The 23,015-nt window shown below is 34.2% G+C and overlaps 1 protein-coding gene across 1 annotated transcript; it reads right to left on the reverse strand.

Moving 5' to 3' along the window:
• Positions 1-4,768: 4,768 nt before the first annotated feature.
• LOC120768691 lies at positions 4,769-8,290 on the reverse strand. Its single transcript, XM_040095467.1, has 3 exons — positions 8,224-8,290; positions 5,778-6,253; positions 4,769-5,709 (listed from the first exon to the last, which is right to left on the reverse strand). The coding sequence occupies exons 1-3, from the start codon at positions 8,288-8,290 to the stop codon at positions 5,662-5,664; spliced, it is 591 nt and encodes a 196-aa protein (XP_039951401.1). The 3' UTR covers positions 4,769-5,661.
• Between the last annotated feature and the right edge of the window lie 14,725 nt (positions 8,291-23,015).

A 23,015-nucleotide genomic window follows, 5' to 3' on the forward strand; every position in this document is an offset into this window, starting at 1 on the left:
TGTGTCCATTCTCCTGGCAGTTTGTACATTGTACTGGACCATTTCTCTTATGCGGTTCCCCAACGGTGATTCTGCGATGGAGCAGATATTTTAAATTGTAAATTGGGTGTATTTCATTTTTTTGAGTTGGTTACAATTTGGCTTCAGTTCTATTTTGAACATTGGTTGTGGGACTTAGTTCCTGTTAAAAATATTTACTACTGATTTAATGCTAAAACCACCTTCTTCCAGTGCTTCTTTCACATCGTTAGAGTCTACCAAAGACTCTATACCTTTTATGACAACAACCAGGCCTTTTGAGCTCTTCAGTTGGTATGAATGAATGACAAAAATTTTACGATTTCCATGAAACTTTTTTCAGTGTAGGACTGAATTTTTGTTTCATCTATATTCCCTTTTTTCAAAGGCACTATATGGAAATTGTTAGTACCTATAATTTCGCAACAAGAGTATTTCTGCTACGCTCTCGTAAATATATTGGAGGTGGTTTGGCATTAACGACTGTGATGGTACCCTTCGCATCGTCGTCTGAACCATTGCTTAGTATTTCAAATCTGTTGCCATTTAGGATTTCTGGCTTTTTAACATTTGACGTGCCTGGTTGAAATTTTTTGTTATTGACCGCTGATTTAACTGGACTTAGTTTCCTTTTTACGTTAATATAGCCATCAATACCAGTCTAAACTGACGACCCTTTTTTGCTTGGTACATTCTAATCTTGCATTTTGTTTTCCTTCGCTGTCCGTGTGCTTGCTGGTACCTGCATACTTGTTGCTGTCAGCGCATTTGTTGTTGTCCGTTTGCTGTTCTTTACTACTTCTGCTGACTACGCTTGCTTACTTGCTCTTTCAGCTGATCGCTGCGATGATGAGTCATCGCCGTTAATTTTGTTTTTGCCAGAAGTTGCTGTTGTTGGCTCGACAAAGCTAAAGTAGGCATTTGCTGGTGAGGCTGAGCAGCACTCATTTTTGTTTGTTTGATTATTTGTCTTTTTCTGTTTTTACTTTTTGTTTCGTGCACAATTTGTTTATGTTTAATTATAACAACTTGTGTGCACCGATTGCTATTTATGTATTTACTTTCTATTTAATCAACATCACAGAATTCACGGAGCGAATTAAAAACACGTCCGTACACCTTAAACACTGTAAGATTCTGATGAAATAATGATTCAGAGTTTTTGTGAATCGATGAGGAGTTAAATCTTGTGCAGTATCTTAATACTTTGTGAAAAAAATTTTAAAACCTGTTTTTAGCACGTAACTCCTGCACGTCTATTTTGATTTGCGTCGTTATTGGCCATATGTGACCTGGTCTACAGAAAGGGGGTGTCAAAAAAAGGAGAACAATTAATGAGATAACGAGAAACTGACGATTATTTTTAACAGCTTTTCCCAGAAAACTAGTTTTTGCACGTTAGCTCCCTTTCCGTACACCAGGTCACATATGTTTAAATTGTTAATTACTATTAAAAACCGCGCTTTTTATTTATTAAAATATTTGTTGTCTGAATGTTTGTATTTAGATACACCCTAATACATGGACTTGTATATACACGCGCATGTAGGCACTTATGTTTTGTGCAATTAAGAACTCGTTGAAGAGATTGGCTAAATGAGCCCTAGTCGCCTGCCCCACACCACACCTACACCCATCTCTAACACGCACACTCACCACACTCACCTCGACATCACCATACTCCACATCAACACCACCCACACGCGCGAGCGCAGGATCACACACACAACACTACTCAGCTTGAAAAGGGTCAGGCTCTACACAAGTCAGTTCTTATTCGACCGCTTTCGAAACACCGTCGCTTTCCGCCACCGCTACGCAACGTTCCCTCTCCATCTTTCACTTAATTCGCTCATTGTGCGCGGATCACCATCGTGTTGATTATATGGGTGAAACACCATATTAATTACGTGAAATTTACTGAGGAAGCTTATTTAAATCGCTTATTGTGTGCGGATCATCATTATTGGAATAAATAACCATACTGTTTATTGTTAGTGACACCTGTACACGAACAAAGAGATAAAACCGGCTTTCATTTAAAAAAAACCACGAAAGGTAGCAAATGGTAAGTCAGTCCCGCAGTGATTAAAACATTGGTGCTTCGAGCCGCAAAGAAACATATATACAAAACTTACAAAATTCGTGCAATGAGGCGACATATACACACATACACTTTACAAAATTTAGTACAATATATGTACATACATATATACAAAAAAATATTGCAAGTGAAATCAAAGTTTAGTGACAAATACATACATTCTGCATACACAAAAAAAAATCCTCAAGTGGAAAATTAAAGTGCAGTAGCAAGTACATACATACAAAACCCCCAAAAAATCAGTTTGGAAGCGGAAAACACGAAGCGGTTCCGTACCGTTGTATCAAAATACGAAAAAAAAAATAAATAAATATAAAAAAAAAAAACAAAAACTCTAACGTGCAATTACAAAAAAAAAAAACAAAACTGAACCCATATACATACATACATATATATTCACATATGAAGTGATCAAGATACTCAGCCCTATTCTGCATTTCGATTACGTTCCCGCTCTACGCTCCGTCTGAATCGAAAATAGGTATTCTGAGTTACGATTGGATTGAAAGAAGAAGAGGAAGAGCTGTAGCTCTTTCGAAGTCAGCTGTTTGCCTTGAAACGTGTAAAAATGAAACACAACAAAGCAAAAATACACAAATTATTGTTGGTTTATTAAAATAAAGAAATTATATCGCGTTTTTTTAAACACTAACATGAAATCAGTAGCGGCAGCGATATTACTTGAGGAGGAGAGCAATGTATTATTCAAAATATGCCCTACATTACTCTATTAAATAAAAACAATTGTATTCAGTGCATTTTACAGCTCCTATATTAAAAAAGTAAATGCTTTTATTTAATTTCACAGCTCGTTATATAAATGAATAATAGTAAAATAAATAAAAGGCTAACAATTAAAAAATGACTACTTTGAATCCGGCTTATAATTTGGACCTCTAATCTTAGCATTTGCATTTTTATTTCTACTTTTTCCTTCACCAGCTCTTCCTTAATTCTATTGTGTCGCTTCTGTTCTTCAGGTTGCTTCACTGCAGTCTCCGCCAAAGTTTCTAGAGAACGATTCATGTGTCGTAAATATGAAGTAACTTCTTCCATTTTACCAAAGGCAGCTTCATTGAATTTTTTCGTCTCTGCATAAAATTCTTTTTGATTTGTATCTGTTGCTTAAGTAATGAAGAAGTGCTCTGCTTGTCTGCCCTCGCCTCTCTATTTTGGCTGCTAGCTCTACTGGTTGAAGGGATATCATCCGTTTCCAAACCCGTCAAAGCTATCACCTTTTCATCAAGTGGGCTTATGCGTTGTAAACGGCAAGGACCTCCATCGGTGCTCATCCTTTCTTTTTTGTTATGCGATAGTTTTCGCTTCATGTAGCATTTCCAGTCAATCTAGATCTGCACGAAAACGTTAGATTTAACTTAATTTTTTAAAATTAATTGTAGGTAATACCTTACCTTTCTCCATGTATTGGAATCTTTTGTTGGTGGGCCAAGTGCATTTAAATTCCTTGCAACCTCCTCCCAAAACTCCTGTACTTCTTCCTTCGGTCGCTCCTGTACTTCTTCCTTCGGTCGCTTTTGGAAGCCGTGCGCAATATCTCTTTTCGTGGCCATCATATCACACAATTTTTCGTATTGCTCTGCCGTTGTTACTTTTGACCTGCAAACATATCAAAATATATCATTTAAGCACAAACAACCAAGGACACCACCATTATGTCTTTTACAACTATAATCTTAAAGTTTTACTTACATATTTGAGGAAATTATTTTATCCAAATGCACGAAAATGAATATATAACGGCTTTCCGCCAACAAAACTTCAACGTACAAAAACGTAATTACGATCGCAATGCAGAATACATAGAATTGGAATTTTCGAAGTTGAATCGAAACGCAGAATACCAAAGTTGCCAATCGGAGAAAATTTCGATTCGAGTAGAAATGCAGAATAGGGCTGACTATAAAGTTTAAAGATTGTGTGTCAAAAGTCGAAAGTTACAAAAAAAAACCCTTCAGGAACCGGGCGCGGATAATAAAAGTGCCACAAATATCAAGACGGGCGCGTTTGATGATAGTGCAATAATCGGGCGCGAAAACAATAAAAAATTAATTTAAACAAAATGAACAAAATTTAATAATAAATAAATAACATAAAAAAACAAAGAGGAAAGGAAACCATCATCGGCAACAACACAACAAGAAGCAGTTCGGAAACCAAAAAACATAAAAAACGGAAGGAAACGGATCACAGGCATCGGCATATCCCCCCCACCATTATCTGCAGAAACATCCCTTAGCCCCTTGAAGCGGCTCAAAGTGAGTTGTATCGACCCCACTTTTTATTTAAAAATTATATTTTCATATTTGTATGTTGGTTAACCCATTACTGCTCACACCTAAAACCCGCTATGATAAGCTACAGAAATTTTAAGCAGACGTCTGTAATGATATTAAAAGGGTAATTTCCAGTTTTCAAAAAAATATCTCAAAAGATGTGGGCGCGGCGGAGCGTATGATATATCATACATAAACGTATACGGAGACCTGAATCTATGAAAATAATATGTAAACATCACTATAACTTTTGAGTTCAAATTGACATCGTATTTATGTATTTAATGACATGGGATCTGGGTGCAAGCCAAAATTACATTTCATGCATATAAATTTCGTACACTTTCCACAATTTTTGCATCGGCGCGGGTTTCGTTTTCTCGTTTTCTCTTTCGTGATGAGACTGGATGAAAATCTATTGGCTTTGAAAGTATGCTCCTTGTAAGTCGTCGAATGAAGCCGAGAAGAGTAACTTGTGGATAAGCTTTCCTAAATAATATCCATAAATTTACAACGTCACCATTTAAGCAAAATCTGAAAATTGTCCCAATACCATTTTCTTGACCAAATTTGAGTTCGATACGCTGCCCTTTGCTGGTCAAAGAGATCGACTCCACCCATTCCCGAATTATACTCCTTGATAATGACTGGTTGCTTTACGTCTTGTCTGCGTTTCTGTTGTCGATCATATATTTTGCATAATCCGGTTGTTGTCGTTATGTTGTCGTTTTTACAATTTGTTGCAATGGTGACATTATTGTTATCATTCCACCTAACTAGGGTAATATTTTTAGATTTTAGTGCTTCACAAGTACCACGGAGTTCTCTTTTCATGCTGCTCAAAGGAGCATTTTCAATACGGTGTGAGCGAATCGTTCCCACCACTGTTATATTTTTCTTATCAAACTCTTCTAATAATTTAAAACTATTGAAATAGTTATATAGAAATAGAGTGCTGTGTTCGGGAACTATGTGATAACATAAACTTATTGTGACAGATAAACCTAAGGGCTCATTAGATCGAATCATGCTTTTTCCGGTGTACGAATCGAAGTTCAACAAATATCCTTCTGAAGTAATCATACACCAAATTTTGTATCCATAGCGAATTGGTTTTCCTCGTATAAACTGCTTGAAAGAATGCTTACCAAAATACGGCTCCATCGATTCGTCTACAGAAAATGAAGTTGATGTGAAGGTAGCGATGTATTTTTTCAAACTTATTCCTCGCCATTGAACCTACCACTAAATGATTGTACACATCACTTTCTGTCTGCCAGTACATGCTAATAGCTGGAATAAAAATAAAAAATGTTTTATTTAACAAGTAAGCAAGTGAATTTGTGGTTCAAGTTAGTCACCTTGTTGTATCCACTTAGTATAAGGATACCGAAATATGTGTATAACTCCTCAAGACTTACGGTGAAAGCTTCATCTCCTTTGTTTATGGCGTACTTAACAGTCTCTGATTGTATACATTCCATAAATTCGCTATCAAAAATTCTTTTAAAAAGTTGTATTGGACTTATATAATTTTCCAAAATATCTGCTACAATGTCCGGAGTATGTTCGCGTATTGCTGTGATAGAACATTCACTTGCTTTTAGTACTATCTTGGACCATTTTCGGCAAATCTTCCTTTTTTTAGTTTTCCTTTGAGTTGAAGTCCTTGTACGTGGGGCTAGTGAACTGCTCGCTTCATTTAGAAACTGTTGCTCCTCCACTTCTGAGTTATCAGTTCTTATTTCACATGCCCTTTTAAGAACTCCACGACCCAAATCACCCAGTGTACCTTCATCGTCTTCATCTGCGTCATCGCAATCGGATAACTCCTGTTCTTCGGGGGGAGCAAAGTCACATCAATAAAATTGGCATTATTGATGTTTTCTATAATCTCTGCATCATCATCTTCATTTAAATCTTGGAGCCATCCAACTATCTCCTCAGTTGTTGCTTGTCTACAAGGAGATATTAGGAATGAATTTTCATATAGCAAAAACTGGGCTAGAGTTTACGTATGATAAAACATACACAATAGTTTACAAATAGTTAAAACACTTTCGGAGCTCAATTTTTCACTGCACTTTTTATTCATTTGATAGCTTAGGGTTTTAGCTTTAAGTTTATGCACATTTTAAGTTATACAAATTCCTCGCTTACTATTTATAAAAATATAAACCTCACCTTCGAGTCATTATTCACTTTTCCGAAAAATGCTACGTAAATTGTTGTAAACAAATGAGCTTTAAGCGCGTCTCTAGTCTCTAAGACATTTTGTAAACAAATGCGTTAGCTTATTGAGACCTGGTAGTTAGCAGGTCACAAAACTAAAAAGAACTCTTGTCTGCCATTTTGAATATACTGAATAGAGATCATCATAGATATTAATCGATTGTCGTTTCTTTACATTTTGTAAGCAACTCAAACATGAAAAGGTTAAAAATAAATCAATTTTACATACATTTCGTAAATATTGTGAAACAAAGTCAACATATATTTTTATTTTCATTGATAATTACGTTTTTTGACTATGTTATAGAAAATTTAATATTTGTTATCGACATATTTATTTTCATTCAAGTTTAAAAACATCTCTGAATAATGAAATGTAATAGATTTTGTGACTGTCACTTACAGAATAGCAAAATCGTCTCAAGTCTCAAAAATTGTCTCTAACTCAAAATCTCAAATTTAGAGACTTGAGACTGTTTCAAGTTACAGAATCGCACGGTTAAGCGACAAATAAAAAGCTTTTCTAATGCAACAATAATTTTATCTCGCTCACACTGTAAATATAAAAAGCTTTTATTTCAATTCGGATTTTTGACGAATTTTAAAAAAAAGCTCTTTTTGCGTATGATACATCATACGTTGTCATTAATGGGTTAAGTATTCTGTATGCTACTGTTTATGTGTTTTGTTACTGTTTGTGTGTTTTAGCAACTAAAAGTATTTTAAGTCAAACGCAAGGCTGTTGGTAAAAAATAATAATAGCTCTTCTATCATCAGAATAACGCCCGCTCAAACTTTGCTTTTCATGCTGGAATGTTAAATGATAATACGAAGGATGTGAGCTACAATTCCTTTTAGTAATATACATGCCATCATTAGAGGGTGTAAGCGGATATGTGTGCGAGTCATGCGAGAATCATTTTTCTCCCTTAACTAACTGTTTTTACGTTTAATATGTAGGCAAAGAACCCTAACATAAAGCACCTCATTACATGAATATATGGTCAACTTAGCAGCAGTAATCTTCCATATAAATTTGCAAGTTTATGTATATATAGTATGTATATTTACATACCACAATTCTAAACCCTCATTTATGTATGTGTTTAAAAATAATAATTTTTAGAGGTGACGAAAGTAGTCAACTAACTAAAATTCAAATCTGTCGAAACTGGATTAAACGGTCATTTTGATAAATATTTTCTTAAAATTGTGGACCTCAAATTTTGTGATGACACTTTAATAGCAGAAATCTAAGATTTGCCTGGCGGTGAACTGTATGTAGTACATAAATTATTGAAGGATGCTGAAGAAAATGAAAGGTCCCATATTGCTGATCCAGTTCATTGGAACAAAATTAAAGATTTAATATGGAAATATGCCCAGGCGGTTACTTTTATAGTTTAAAATTTTGAACCCTTTAAAACAAAGCGTTTGAGGGCATTGCATTTCCGCACTTCTTTAAACGCTGGTAGAATTATAGAACCTTACAACGATTTGTATTGGTATTCACATAGGTATGTTATGTTTGGTAGGCATTTATGGTCTTTTACTCTTATATACATATGTATATACTATGCGCATACTCCGGGAGTTTCAGTATTAAATTGCCTGGGAAATTGACTTTGGACAATGCGCTCATTTTACTCTTTATTTATTAAGGATAATATCACTAAATTGTGAAGCATGCTTTTTCTTAAAATTTACGAGCATTTTTGAAAGAGTGTTTTACCATGTCATGCAGGTGGTTGTTTGTGGAGTAACGAGTAACAATCCGAATATGTGCAAATGGAGATTGATTGATGTTATGCATTCACCCTCATTCCTATGGGAAAATGTTTTGTGAATTATGAGTTGAGGATGGTTTTTTCGTACATTATTCCCAATATCCTACTTGAGATAAATGTTTGACATAGTGTATTTTGTTTTAATTTACTACTCGTGTTTGTATACACTCCATGGCATTAATATTTATATATAAGCTCGCAAAAGTACAGTACACACACACACATGTACGCACATGCATGCAAATACATTATATGGACAGATAACGATGAACGTTATATGTATAGTATATGTATATATACTTATTTGTTCATTAAGTGGTACCTTACGGCTTAAATGGTTTCACAATGTTGCAATTGCCAGATTTTATTTTGCAATAGTTAGTTATTAAAATTTTACAAAAAAAAATATGAAACTTTAAAAGAAAATCAAAAACCTTTAGTTTCACATGTATATTTTTGCGGTGTTCCCTTAATTATATTAAGTAGTAGTTTTTAATAATAAATCGGTGTATTAAAGCAAAAGTGTGATCGAGTTAATTCTCAATTCGTAAGTTGCATCGCAGAATATTTATAAAATGTAGAATATGTGTAAATCGTATATACATATGTATCTACAAAATGCATGTATGTACGTATAAAGCGTGTAATCAAAGCTTCTTATAAGACTAACGTGGTTTCGTAAACTGTGCTCGCTTGTTCTAAATTTAGCTAGCATAAAGATAGATGTATATTCAAATATCATAAAATACGGGATGAGGGTATTATTAAGTCTCGAATTTCGTCTGCCTATTCGTCAAAATAAAAACAAAGATTTGTATAATAAATAACTCGAGGTGAAATTAAAATTCTAAATAGCGCAAACAGACTTTTTACCTTTGTAGAAAAAGTTTTTTAATTGTATGTACTTCTTCTCTTTTATTGACGTAGACACCGCTTACGCGATTATAGTCGAATTAACAACAGAGCGTCAGTCCTTTCTTCTTTTCGCAAGGTGGCGTCAGTTGGAGATTCCAAGCGAAGCCAGGTCCTTCTTCACCTGGTCTTTCTAACGGAGTGGAAGTCTTCCTCTTCCTCTACTCCCCCGGCGGGTATTGCGTCGATTACTTTCAGAGCTGTAGTGTTCTCGTCCATACGTACAACATGACCTAGCCAGCGCAGCTGTGTTTTAATTAGCTGGACTATGTCAATGTAGTCGAATATCTCATACAGCTCGAATGCAATATTCGCCGTGGCTAACGCGCAGAGGACCATAAATATTTCGCAGAAACCTTATATGCGATATTTCGTAGACTTATTACACGGTAGTTGGCGCAGATTGTGGGATCTCCCTTTTTGTGGATTAGGCAGAGCACACTTAAATTCCAATCATTGGGCATGCTTTCGTCTGACCACATTTTAAAAAGAAGCTGATGCATGCTCCTTAACAGTTCTTCGCCGCCGTGTCTGAATCGCCGGCCGGCAATCCATCGGTCCACGTCGCTTTGTTGTTCTTCAAACGGGTAATTCCTATTCGAACTTCTTCATGGTCGGGCAATGGAACATCTGCTCCATCGTCATCGATTAGGGATTCGCATTCTCCTAACTTACACTGCCATTCAGCAGGTTGGAGAAGTGTTCCCTCCATAACTTTAATATGCTCTGGGTATCGGTTACCAGATCACCTCTGGGCATTCTTCAAGAGTTTCTTCCGATCTTGAAACCTCCTGTTAGTCGCCCCATCTTTTCGTAGAATTTTCGAGCATTATCCCTGTCGGCCAGCTTGTCAAGCTCTTCATACTCATGCATTTCATATTGTATCATACTATGAAGGACCGGATTTATGAAGTTGTTACCAGCAATTTTTTATTTCTAATAAATCAAATATTAACACGAACTAAGAATTTAACTTAAAATACTGTTCTTATAAAAAATGTAAAATCAATTGATTATTATATTTAAAGTATAATCAAGTACCCAATGTTTTTGCATATCAACTTTTTTTCAATTATCATTAAAATAATAAATATACAAAAGAAAATCGACTTTACACCTAAAATAAGGAATTGGAATTTTTGTAAGTTGGCGTTTCTACATAATTGCAATATCCATTTCGCGGTGTAAAAGCACAGCCAGTGAAAAACGTAGAATCGTGGCTCGCTATTATTTATAAATATGTAAACTATTTTTAATAGTTTGTTTTCAGTTTTGATATTTTATATTGTAAAAAATTTTTATTGAAAACAAAGATGTGCTCAAAACTATATATGCGTATTGGGCAATGGCAACATTGTTCAAATATAAACAAACAAAGATGGCTGATTTCTGCGTTTTTACCACGTTTTTCACTGTGCACACATTTTGCCGATGAGTAAGAGTTACAATAAATGGACCTTGAAGCTGAATATAAGGTTGTGGAATTGCCGTTATGGCTTTAAGCTATTTTAGTAGGCCACTTTATGACATTTTTTTGCTAGAGACAGAGATTTTACTGTCTTAAAACTTTTATGATTTCTAGGCGATAAACTGCGATATGTAAGCATCACAGTTTTCTCTTAAAGCCAGCCAATCTCTCCCGAAGGCGAAGCCCTTTCTGTTCATCGGTTCTAGCTGTTTTTTTCGAATGTTTGCTTTAATCGCCGACTGGTATGATTCGTTTCCATTCATACCAAGCACTCAGCATAACCTTTCGAGGCTTAAATCCTGGTTTTGCGACAACTTGTTGAACTTTACCACACTTGGATCTTACGATTCGCTTCAGAAATGGTCCGATTTCATTGCCCTATTCTGAGGAAACCTCACGACTTATTTATGAGGTTTATTTTGAGAGGTTATTCTTGCTCAAACTTTACAATAAAAAACACAAAAACTCAACACATGAGATGAAAAGTACTTTGCTTTGAAGCTGCTATTTTACAAACAAGACAAAGTAAAGAAATGGAACCCATAAAAGTGATTAATTTTACAAATCTTTGCTGCAAACATTGTATATAATTATTTAATTAATTTTTAAGATTTCAAAATATGAAACAAGCCACTCAGGGCAGCGTTAAACAATATTATTTAAACATAAATATCTTATTATTCGCCCTTGTATAAATATGTACATATCTACATACATACATACATCTTCCTGGCTGGGCATATTAGCCCTCAGTGGCATTTTGCACTGTTCGGGCACGCGAATTTTATAATACGGTCGCGTTCAAATTTTTTTAAAAAGCTTGTACCGAATTAATCCTAAAGAATTAAACCAGGTGGTTTGGATATTGGAATCAGACTGAACTTTCACTTTATTAATTATAATCATTAAAGTTACTATTGCAATGAATTATTGCTTACAAATCATAAATAGTTATTATACTTATTACATATGTTTTGCAAGAAAGTAAGTGTTTGCTTATATAATACATCATTTTTACTTAAATGCTGATTAAGGTAATAACCTCATAACTATACAGATTCTTGGAAATATTGTTAACAAAGTGATTTTGTTTTGTATCTTTTAAGTTTATTTTTACCTTAGCGAAGGAAATGGTATCATATTACAATTTTACTGATTTCCGATTGATCTATTTATTTCATTAAGAAATTCAGCAAATTTATCAGTTTTACTGTTTGTTGTTGGGATATTTATATATGTAACTACTCCCCCCTTTTAGATTAGAATTCTCCTGAATTCTTTTATTTAACTTTATCTTGATATATTTGTGTTTTTTGATAAGGACAGTAGCTACTAACAAAATTATTATTATGCTTAACATGTTGCAAATATGTGATACATTCGTATGTATTTTCAATTTAAAAATGTTTTCTATTTTGATTTATGTTCTTCTACAATTTCGTCAAAAGTAATTTTTTTCGTGATATTCTGACTGTCTTTATATTTTACGGTTACAATAATTTCTAGCTCTAACTGTCATAAGTGTCAGTAGTTTATTTCTTATATCTAACAACTCTCTTTGCAGTATTTCTTTATTCTCTAATTTCATCAAAATTATATTATCGGTCATAGCATTAATAATATTTTCTAATTGCTGAATGTTGTGTCATTAAAACTATTACTGTCCACATTATCCAAATCTGTAAATTTTAAAGGTCTTTTTGTATTGGAAGGATGAATATTTTCTAACTTTTCTTTCTTGTATCTAGGTTGTTCCTTATGTCTAACAGCTTTATAATTTTTTATAAATCCTTCTTCTCTCTTTTCCTCATAACTTTCTTTTTTCTGATTTAATTTATTTATAGTTTTATTCTTTGCTGCTATTAAATTGTTTTTTTATTATTTCCAAATCTACTCCATTATGCTGTACCTTATTTGGTGTACATCATATTGTTGAGTGACATCTTTCATTATAATTTCTAATTGATTTTTGTATTAGTTGTTTTATTGATAAACCTTTATTTAGTTTATATAAGATTCTAAATTTTTCTGCTATAGTATTATGGAATCTTTCTACATCTGCATTACCTGTATGATTATTGGGTTTTGTTAGGAGGATTTCAACATTTTCATTATCTAGGAATTCTTTTATTCTTACTGCTTTAAATTCATTAATTCTGCAATAATTTTTCTGGGTTTCTGCAATAATTTTTCTGGGTTTCCCTATCTTAGTGAAGTGATCTTCTAGCTGTTCGATAATGGTTATGTGGTTTCTATCATTTAACGAGTATGTATCCTACTTAAAAAGTCTGCTACTATATTTTCTTTGCCTTTTAAATATTCAATGTCAAATTGGTATTCTCCAAGTTTTAATAACCATCTTTGATGTCGAGCTGATATATCTTTTCCTTTGTATTTAGAATGTAAAAATTTTATGGGTTGGTGGTCAGTAAAAATTTTGAATTTATTTCCATTATCGCAAGAAATTCTTTATGTGTTACGGTATAGTTTCTTTCGTGGTTATTCAAAGTTCTGAGGAGTAGTACACTGGGTGTCCCTCTTGTGATAATACTGCACCAATCGCATAATTGGATGCATCTGTTGTTAAAGTAAATTGTTTTTCGAAATCTGGATAACGCAATATTGGATGAGTACTTATTAGTATTTTTAATTTTTCAAATGCTTCAATACATGTTGGATCCTTAAGATTAATTTTAACTCCTTTTTTCAAATACTTGGTTATAGGTTGGGCTATTCTAGCGTAGTCTTTTACGAATTTACGATAGTAACCCGTGATTCCAAAAAAAACTTTTAATTTGTCTTTCTGTTTTTGGTATTTGTAAATTTTCTATAACTTTAATTTTGTTAGGATTTGGCTTCATGCCTTCCTCCATTAAAATGTGTCCTAAGAACTCTGTTTCTTTCTTCAAAAATTGCATTTATCAATTTGAATTTTAAGATTTTTAATTTCGAATTAAAAATTTCGCCTATTGCCTTAATATGTTCATTCAATGATGTGCTAAATATTAGAATGTCGTCTAAATACAGTACACATGTTTTATTTATATAGTCTCTAAGTATTTCATTCATTAGCCGCTGAAATGTGGCTGGTGCGTTTTTCAGTCCAAAAGGCATTCTTACGAATTTGTGGTGTTACAAAAGCTGTATTTTCACGATCTTCCTCTTTTACTAGAATTTGATGGTATCCTTTCGCTAAATCTAACGTAGTAAAATATTGTGCTCTCCCTAATTTGTCTAGAATAGAATCAATATTTGGAAGGGGGTATTTGTCATCTATTGTAACCTCATTTAATTTTCTATAGTCATTAAAATTCTGTATTTTTTTCACCTGAATTATCTATTTGTCGGCACTACTATTAATGGGCTCGAATATCTTGAGTGACTTTTTTGGATTATTCCCTGCTCTTCCATTTCCTTAATTTGTTTTCTAACTTCAATTTCATGCTGAGGTGGATACCTATACAATTTTGAATTAATCTGCTGCTGCGTTGTAGTTTTAATTCATTGTTGGATTTCCGTTGTGTTAGTCAATTTATCACCGTCTTTAAATAATAATTTATTATATCTTTTCAGTAATTTAATTATTTCTCTATTTTCTTCCTCATTTAAATGCTCTAGGTTTAATCTTTCTAATTTTAATTCTGCAGATTCAAGATTACAAATTTGATTTAAGTCATTTAGTTTATTTAAATTTATATAAGTACGTATTGAGAAAAGTAAGCATATCCATGCCTATTATAAAATCATATTTTCGTCCTCTTAATGGTGTAACTTTCTATCTTGTTCTAATGTATGCACCTCATAATTTATTTGATCTTCATTTATAATTCAATTTATTTTTTGGAAAATCATTAATCTCGCTATTAATCAGGCTTAAACTAGCTCCTGTATCAATTAATGCAATATAATTCTTTTTATTAATTTTAATTTTTGTTTCAGGTAATGATTTCGAGGCTGGTTCATAAAAAAAATACTATTATTAACTTCTTCCTCTCTTGCTATATCAGTTTGTGAAGATCCTACCTGGCTTTGCCTACTCGAGTATAAGCGATCTTGGCTATACTGCGAATTAGGGTGTCCTGCCAATTGTGGGCTCATTGAACTACATATATTGGATATTATCTATTTCCATCGGTTCGCCTTGCTTTTTAAATTGATTATTTCGACCATAATTCTGTCTATATTGGTTGGATTGATTTTGACCAAAGTTTGGTTTATATTGATTTGGTTGATGTTGATTAAAATTTGGTCTAGGGTTTCCTACCCCTTGTGGTTTTTGAAAATTACCTAAATTTGGCTTGTAATTATTATTAAATCTTCCACTTTTATATTGTTTAAATTGGCCTGATGTATTATGTCTAATATCATTTTAATATATTTATTAATTATATTAACCTTGATTATCTCGATTTCTATAATTTGTATTATGTGTTTGTCCTCGATCAGGATACCTATTACTATATTTTTCCGTTCAGCTATCTCCTTTTATTTTAAATTTCATGTATTCCGGCCTAATATTACTATCTTCAAATCTTCTACTTGCCATTATTCTTATTATTTCATTAAGGTTCCCTTCTTTATAAATTTTATCTAGTAAGACTCCTTGAGTCATCTCCTTTATGGTATTTACTAATAAGCTGTCCATCTTACTTAAGTCAATGTAACTGTCACCCCTATAGTACACTGTCAGTTCGTCCGACTTATATTTAATATTCTGTATTTCTCTCATAAGTTCATTTACGGAACTTAAGATTTCCAATCTTCTTATACAGATGATGTGGCTCTACTTCGGGTCGATACCTCAGTTTTAGGGTTTCCTTTATCAGCTGCCAGTTGTCTGGTTGCGGTATATTGATGATTGTATTTTTCGCCTTTCCCTGGATGGTCCTGTTGTAGACCGATCGCGTCGCTTCCTTCTGTAGCTCTATGTCGCTCGTTGTGGATAGTAGGTACTCGACGCTGCTGAAGAACGAGTTTATTGTATATCGCCTATTCCCGTAAATATCGGCAGGTCATTAACTGTTTTTATGAGTGCAGCTGCTGTTGCTTCCTTCTGTCCGGTTTCTTAGTTCGAGGTAAGCTTGCCGCATTTGCTCCAACTGTTACTCTTTGCGAGCAAGCTCCTCTACTTAGTTGACTGCCGTCATCTGAGTCTGTTCGTTCTCCATTTGTCTCCTGTTATCGAAAGCTCGGTGCCTTGATGATTTAATTTTGTTTTCTTTTATGGGTTCAGTTACCTCACTTTTTAAACTTTAACTGTTTGAATTCGCGCTCTTTTTGTTTTGAGACGTGTTCACTGCAAAAACTTCACAAAAATTTTTGTTTTCAATTTTTTTTTAGGTCGTTTTCACTTCTGAACTTTTGCTTTATTTTTGTTTTGGTTCACAATTAATGTTCACTGCACCCCCGGTGATGTCGATTATTGTGTCTATCCGGATTGTTTTATATATAATAGTTAATTATATTCTGGAAGGTCTGGTCAACTCCTGAGTTGGCTACAAAATCGCAGAATTAGTTTTGGGATTTATGAAAAACTATTTGATGTAACGATTTCCGGAGGGAAAAAAAATGTTGTTGTTTTTTGAACGCGGTTCGTTTCACTGAATCCTTAATAGTTTTTAAGGATCCTACCGACTGCGCTAATTTTATTATACGGTCGCGTTCAAACGTTTTTAAAAAGCTTGTACCGAATTAGCCCTAAAGGATTAAACTAGGCGGTTTGGATATTGGAATCAGACTGAACTTTCACTTTATTAATTATAATTATTAAAGTTACTATTGCAATGAATTATTGCTTACAAATCATAAATACTTATTATACTTATTACATATGTTTTGCAAGAAAGTAAGTGTTTGCTTATATAATACATCATTTTTACTTAAATGCTGATTAAGGTAATAACCTCATAACTTAATAGTTTATACGGAATCTTGGAAATATTGTTAACAAAATGATTTTGTTTTGTTTAAGTTGATTTTTTAATAGCAAAGGAAATGGTATCATATTACAATTTTACTGATTTCCGGTTGATCTATTTATTTTATTAAGAAATTCAGCAAATTTATCGGTTTTACTGTTTGTTGTTGGGTTATTTATATATGTATGTAACTCGCGTGCACAGTTTGATGGGATCATCGGGGGCAATAATGAAGAGGGAAATGAAAGCAACGTATTTTCCACTCCATGTTTACAAATGAGAGCGCGCGCATATATGGGAAGTTGATCTGTGGATAATAATTGCAAAATTTCCTAACAATTTTAAGTTTCTTAATAATTACTATAAAGACAAGACAAATAAAAACAAGTAAGGAAGGGCTAAGTTCGGGTGTCACCGAACATTTTATACTCTCGCATGATAAAGTGATAATCGAGATTTCATTATCCGTCATTTACATATTTTTCAAATACCGTATTTGTGTAAAGTTTTCTTCCGCTATCATCATTCCTTAATCCTAATGTATATATTATACAGAAAAGGCATCAGATGGAATTCGAAATAGCGTTATATTGGAAGAAGGCGTGGCTGTGAACCGATTTCACCCATATTTCGTACGTGTCATCAGGGTGTTAAGAAACTATTATATAATGAATTTCATTGAAATCGGTCTAGTAGTTCCTGAGATATGGTTTTTGGTCCATAAGTGGGCGAGGCCACGCCCATTTTCAATTTTTAAAAAAAGGCTGGGTGCAGCTTCCTTCTGCCATTTCTTCCGTAAAATTTGGTGTTTCTGACGTTTTTTGTTAGTCGGTTAACGGACTTTTAGTGATTTTCAACATAACCTTTGTATGGGAGGTGGGCGTGGTTATTATCCGATTTCTTCCATTTTTGAACTGTATATAGAAATGCCTGAAGAAAACGACTCTGTAGAGTTTGGTTGTTATAGCTATAGTAGTTTCTGAGATATGTACAAAAAACTTAGTAGGGGGCGGGGCCACGCCCACTTTTTCAAAAAAACTGCGTCCAAATATGCCCCTCCCTAATGCGATCCTTTGTGCCAAATTTCACTTTAATATCTTTATTTATAGCTTAGATTTTGTGGGCGTGGCAGTGGGCCGATTTTGCCCATCTTCGAACTTAACCTTCTTATGGAGCCAAGGAATACGTGTACCAAGTTTCATCATGATATCTCAATTTTTACTCAAGTTACAGCTTGCACGGACGGACAGACAGACATCCGGATTTCGACTCTACTCGTCACCCTGATCACTTTGGTATATATAACCCTATATCTGACTCTTTTAGTTTTAGGACTTACAAACAACCGTTATGTGAACAAAACTATAATACTCTCCTTAGCAACATTGTTGCGAGAGTATAAAAAGTATAATAAATATTTTATTTTAGTAATAATTTTTAATATGTCTTTATAACAGCATTTAATTTAGTTTATTTGAAATAATAAATTCTATGTTTGGTTTAATCTCATTTGCTGTAGCTACACCCATTATTGTACGAAAATTTAAACCAGATAACCTCCTTCTTATTTAATGTTTGTTTAATTTCATTATTGAAAAAAATTGTTCACAAGTGTAGGTACTTCCAAACATACATAGATATAATTTTCGAAGCAAAAAGTTTCAAACCAGGTAATTTCTTTAAACTTCCTTATAAAAAGTAATTTCCATAACTTCAGTTTATGAACCACTGTTTCTTCAAACACATATGCCCACATGAATCTTATGAGAGCGCAATGTAAATGATTAGCCAACACCGCTTCCACCGCCCGCTTACCATAGAATTTCCAACGATTTGAGGTTTTCCCCGTAGAAACGAGTCAGCAGATTGCTATCTCACAACGCAGGGTTGCCAATCTCGATATACTGTAGTAATTATAAAAAATGTCTTCAATATGTTCGAAATTTTCTTAAACTAACTCAAAATCAGAGTCTAGCATTCGATATTTATAAATGTATAAACTATTTTTAATAGTTTGATTTCAGTTTTGATATTTTATATTATGAAAAATTATAATTGAAAAGTTAGATGTGTACAAAACTATATATGAGTATTGAGTAATGGCAACATTGTTCGAATGAAAACGAGAAGACGAGAACAAAACGCTTGCCGCTCGTAGCGAAGGGAGAAACGGAATTTGCTGTTTCTGACATTACCGTTGTATACCCAACTCTTTTTTACACGGTTTCTTTTTACACGGATTTGAAGTTACACGGTTGACAAACATTTTTTTTTGTTAAAAATTTTTAATCTAGTACGGTTTTAAAAGCAGTGTCTTGTAATTATATTTGTTTTTACTACACTTAGCACCATTGCTGAAATGAGCATACATAGTATTAACTGGGAAATCCCCTTATTCGATAACTCTTACCTACACATTTTGTTCGCATGATATTTACATTGCTGAAATGGATATCTCCAGTAACGATACCGACTTTAGTCCAGTTCGTCACAAACAATTGCGCTTGTTATCAAGTGGCGACGAATAATTATGTAGCTATGCAAATATTTTTTCTCTATTTCTATTCTAATTTCAGATTTCTTTGATCTTTTGCTTAATCTACCAATTTTTCACCTGTATGAATTATGTATTTTAAGTTTTAATGCTCTATAAAATGCCATATGAATATACAATTTGTATGCAAATCTGAAATTCTATAGTTTTCAACATTTTTTACACGGTTTTTCGAAGTAAATATAGTTCTTTATTTCATCTTACACGGTTTTCAGATGACATGGAACGTATCTCCCATTTTACTATAGGAAACGCCTCTTTTTTTACACGGTTTTCTGAGGAACGTATCTACCCTGTAAAAAAAAGAGTTGGGTGTATTCTATTTATGTGGTTAGCCACTCTCAATTAATAATGTCATACAGCAAATATATTTTTACTTTATGATTTTTTATTTTTTTTTTAATATACTTATGTTCCGTTTCTAAAGTGCGTATTATTATTTTAATATATTTCCAGAGGCAACTTAGATCTTTAAAATTTAACAAAATAATTATAGAAAAAAAACCTCAATTCTTTGAATATTTTTGTAAAACAATCAAACTGAAAATATCACAAATCATATATTTATATAATCATTTTAATTAAATGGAACTGCAATATGTTTAAAAAATATGTATATTATGGTCACAAGCATCTTTTTTTTTATAAATGTAGATATATAAAGCTGCCTTGCACATGTACGTATTAAAGTCCACAACTTGAGAAAAGTTTTCTCAATTGTAACTAAAATGAATTTTTACAATTGGCATCACCACAATTAACTGTTCCATCACATTCTTATTAAATAAAATTGTTTTTAGATACAAGTATAACATATATAATTTTTTCCTAACAATTTCCCACCATACAAAGGTAAATATTTTTTATTTATTTATTTATTTAAATGAGAACTAATTATTAAATCGATACTCTAAAAACTGCCAAATATTATTGTAGGGTATTTCCAACGGAGTGGATGTCTTCCTCTTCCTCTGCTGCCCCCGGCGGGTACTGCGTCGAATACTTTCAGAGCTAGAGTGTTCTCGTCCATTCGACAACATGACCTAGCCAGCGTAGCCGCTGTCTTTTAATTCGCTGAACTATGTCAATGTCGTCATATATCTAACACAGCTCATCGCATATCCATAAATCTTCAGCAGAACTTTTCTCTCGAAAACTCGCAACGTCGACTCATCAGTTGTTGTCATCGTCCAAGCCTCTGCACCATATAGCAGGGCGAGAATTATAAGTGACTTGTAGTTTGGTTTTGGTTCGTCGAGAGAGGACTTTGCTTCTCAATTGCCTACTCAGTCCGAAGTAGCACCTGTTGGCAAGAGTTTTCCCACGTTAGATTTCCAGGCTGATATAGAACAGTGGTCGGCATGAGAGGATCTGTCACTGTGCTGGTGAGCACGAAAAAAAAGTAGCCCAGTGATAAATTGGAATTAAAATTAAGCATCTAATCTAAATAATTAATAGTAAAATGAAAATTAACAAAATGTCTTTTAAGGATATATTCCCTATTATCTTTAAAAGACTTGGAACATAAAAGGCATTGCATGGCACCAAAGGCAGTTAGAGTCATAAAATATTTCTCGCAGGGCATATTTGGTTTTGCGCTATAGTCTTGCGTGATGTTAATTCGTTGCTGACTCGACAACGACTGAACGATAGAGCGTTAGCGTACGTGTGAAGTTAGTTTGCAAAATTTTGCTATGAAATGCCGACCACTGACATAGAACAATATCATGTGCAGAATCGCACAGAGAACAGTCAACTCCGCGCAATTCGGCAGTGTTCATATTAAAAAATGCGCAGTGAAAAAAGTAAATAATATTAAGTTCTTCTAAGCATATTTAATAAAAGGTGTTACATATATCTATATATATGTACATACTTATATACATATGTATGTATAATGTGAAATATAGAAAATTGAAATTTGGCAAAAATATTGCAATGATATATAATAATATAATTAATATAATATATATGTAAGTGAATAATGTGAGAGATAAGTGCAGATGTTGCATAAAAAATACGCAAACAACAAAATCGAACAAGAGCGGTGAGTACAGTTAAAAATTTAGTTAAACGGACGATACGGCAGTGCTCATATTAAAAAGTGAAATGTGAAAAATTTAAATATAATTAAGTTCTTCTATTTTTATACTCTTGCAACCAGTTGCTACAGAGAATTATAGTTTTGTTCACCTAACGGTTGTACGTATCACCTAAAACTAATCGGGAAAGCTTTAGTTTTATATATAGTATATGTGTCTTATATTCATATATCTATGTCCGCTAGTCCCAGCCCACTCTTCGACTTTCTTTTTTTTTTATTAGAAGGCTAACATCTTCTTCTTCTTTCGAATGCGATATTCGCCGTGACTAACGCGCAAAGGACCATAAATCTTTCGCAGAACTTTTCTCTCGAAAATTCGCAATATCCGCTTATCAATTGTTGCCATCGTCCAGGCCTCTGCACCATAAAGGAGGACGGGAATAATGAGTGGCTTATAGAGTTTGGCTTTTGTTTGTTGAGAGGGGACTTTGCTTCTCAATTGCCTACTCAGTCCGAAGAAGCACCTGTTGGCAAGACTTATCCTGCGTTGGATTTCCAGGCTGACATTGTTGATGGGGTTTACGCTGGTTCCCAAATATACGAAACTATCTACAACTTCAAAGTTATGGACTGTCAACAGTGATGTCCTCTGCCCTCGAAGCAAGGGGGACTTCAGGGGTCCGAAACCGAATATTCCTGCGGTGGGAAGGCATGCCTGTCGTAAGAGGCGACTATTAAAGCCAAACACCGCACAGTTCTGACAAGTACAGGTCTGTTTTAAATGTCAGCATGGTCTAAGTCGGAACAGTGCTATAAAAATAGCTCGAAATGATGTCATATTCTTAAATGGGTTTGCGATTATATAACAAATTCTAAAATCTAAAGGGATAACAAAAATCATACAGTCGGGTTCTTAAGAATTCCTTGGAATTCTTGGGGGCTCGACTGGCAGTAACTTAAGCGCAAGCTTGGGCTACAGGTCACACCACAGACTGAAACATGGTACCACGAGGAGCAGCCGCCCCTGGAGTTCGCTCCAGTCTGCTCATTGGGTCTTGGCCCTTTGGGGAGATTCGTGGTGGCTGTGGTTTAAACCTAAATGCAGGAAGAACATTAGTCCAATGTGGAGTCGCACTGCGGCCGGGTGCCGGACCCAGTAGATGCAGAGGTTTAGATGTGCCTTTGAACCCGACCAAGGTGGAAAGGGTGTTTCCTTTGGTTTTCACCCTACCAATTGGAAGCAGGGCGTATGTGTGTGTGGCAGGCACTCATACCTTGGTTCTTCCAGAGGGTAGTGTGGGTGCACACACTTACGCTTTGTGGCGCTGATCAACGCATTGTTTTGATTTGTGTGTTTCTAGCAATAGAAAATACCGTGGAATTGAGTCTTCGAAGACAGGTATTCACGTAAAAACACATTGGCTTCTGTCAACAGTGACGTGAGAGCCAAGTCGCGAGTTTGTTTGATGACAGGAGATATTTCGTCTTGCCTTCGTTCACTGCCAGACCCATCTGCTTCGCTTCCTCGTCCAGTCTGGGGAAAGCTAAACTAACGAGGATACCAAATTCAGACATCGCGTGTGGTGCGTGTCGATTCTCCTTTCACGGGTCTTTTCCAAAATTTGGCTGTTGATTTTCAAGGTCTAAAGCCACACTAATAAGGTCCAATCAGTTTGTTGACGGT

The sequence above is a fragment of the Bactrocera tryoni genome, chromosome 2 (genome assembly GCF_016617805.1).
Source record: "Bactrocera tryoni isolate S06 chromosome 2, CSIRO_BtryS06_freeze2, whole genome shotgun sequence".
Lineage (NCBI taxonomy): Eukaryota > Metazoa > Arthropoda > Insecta > Diptera > Tephritidae > Bactrocera > Bactrocera tryoni.

Excerpts from the sequence above, each read along its gene's own strand:
- LOC120768691 (XM_040095467.1), bottom strand. The coding sequence starts at position 8,290 with ATGAGCGCATTGTCCAAAGTCAATTTCCCAGGCAATTTAATACTGAAA. Across the intron at positions 6,254-8,223 it reads ACTCCCGGAGTATGCGCATA|AACAGGAGTTATCCGATTGC; the intron begins GTATATACATAT and ends CTCCCCCCGAAG. Across the intron at positions 5,710-5,777 it reads TACTAAGTGGATACAACAAG|CTATTAGCATGTACTGGCAG; the intron begins GTGACTAACTTG and ends TTTTTATTCCAG.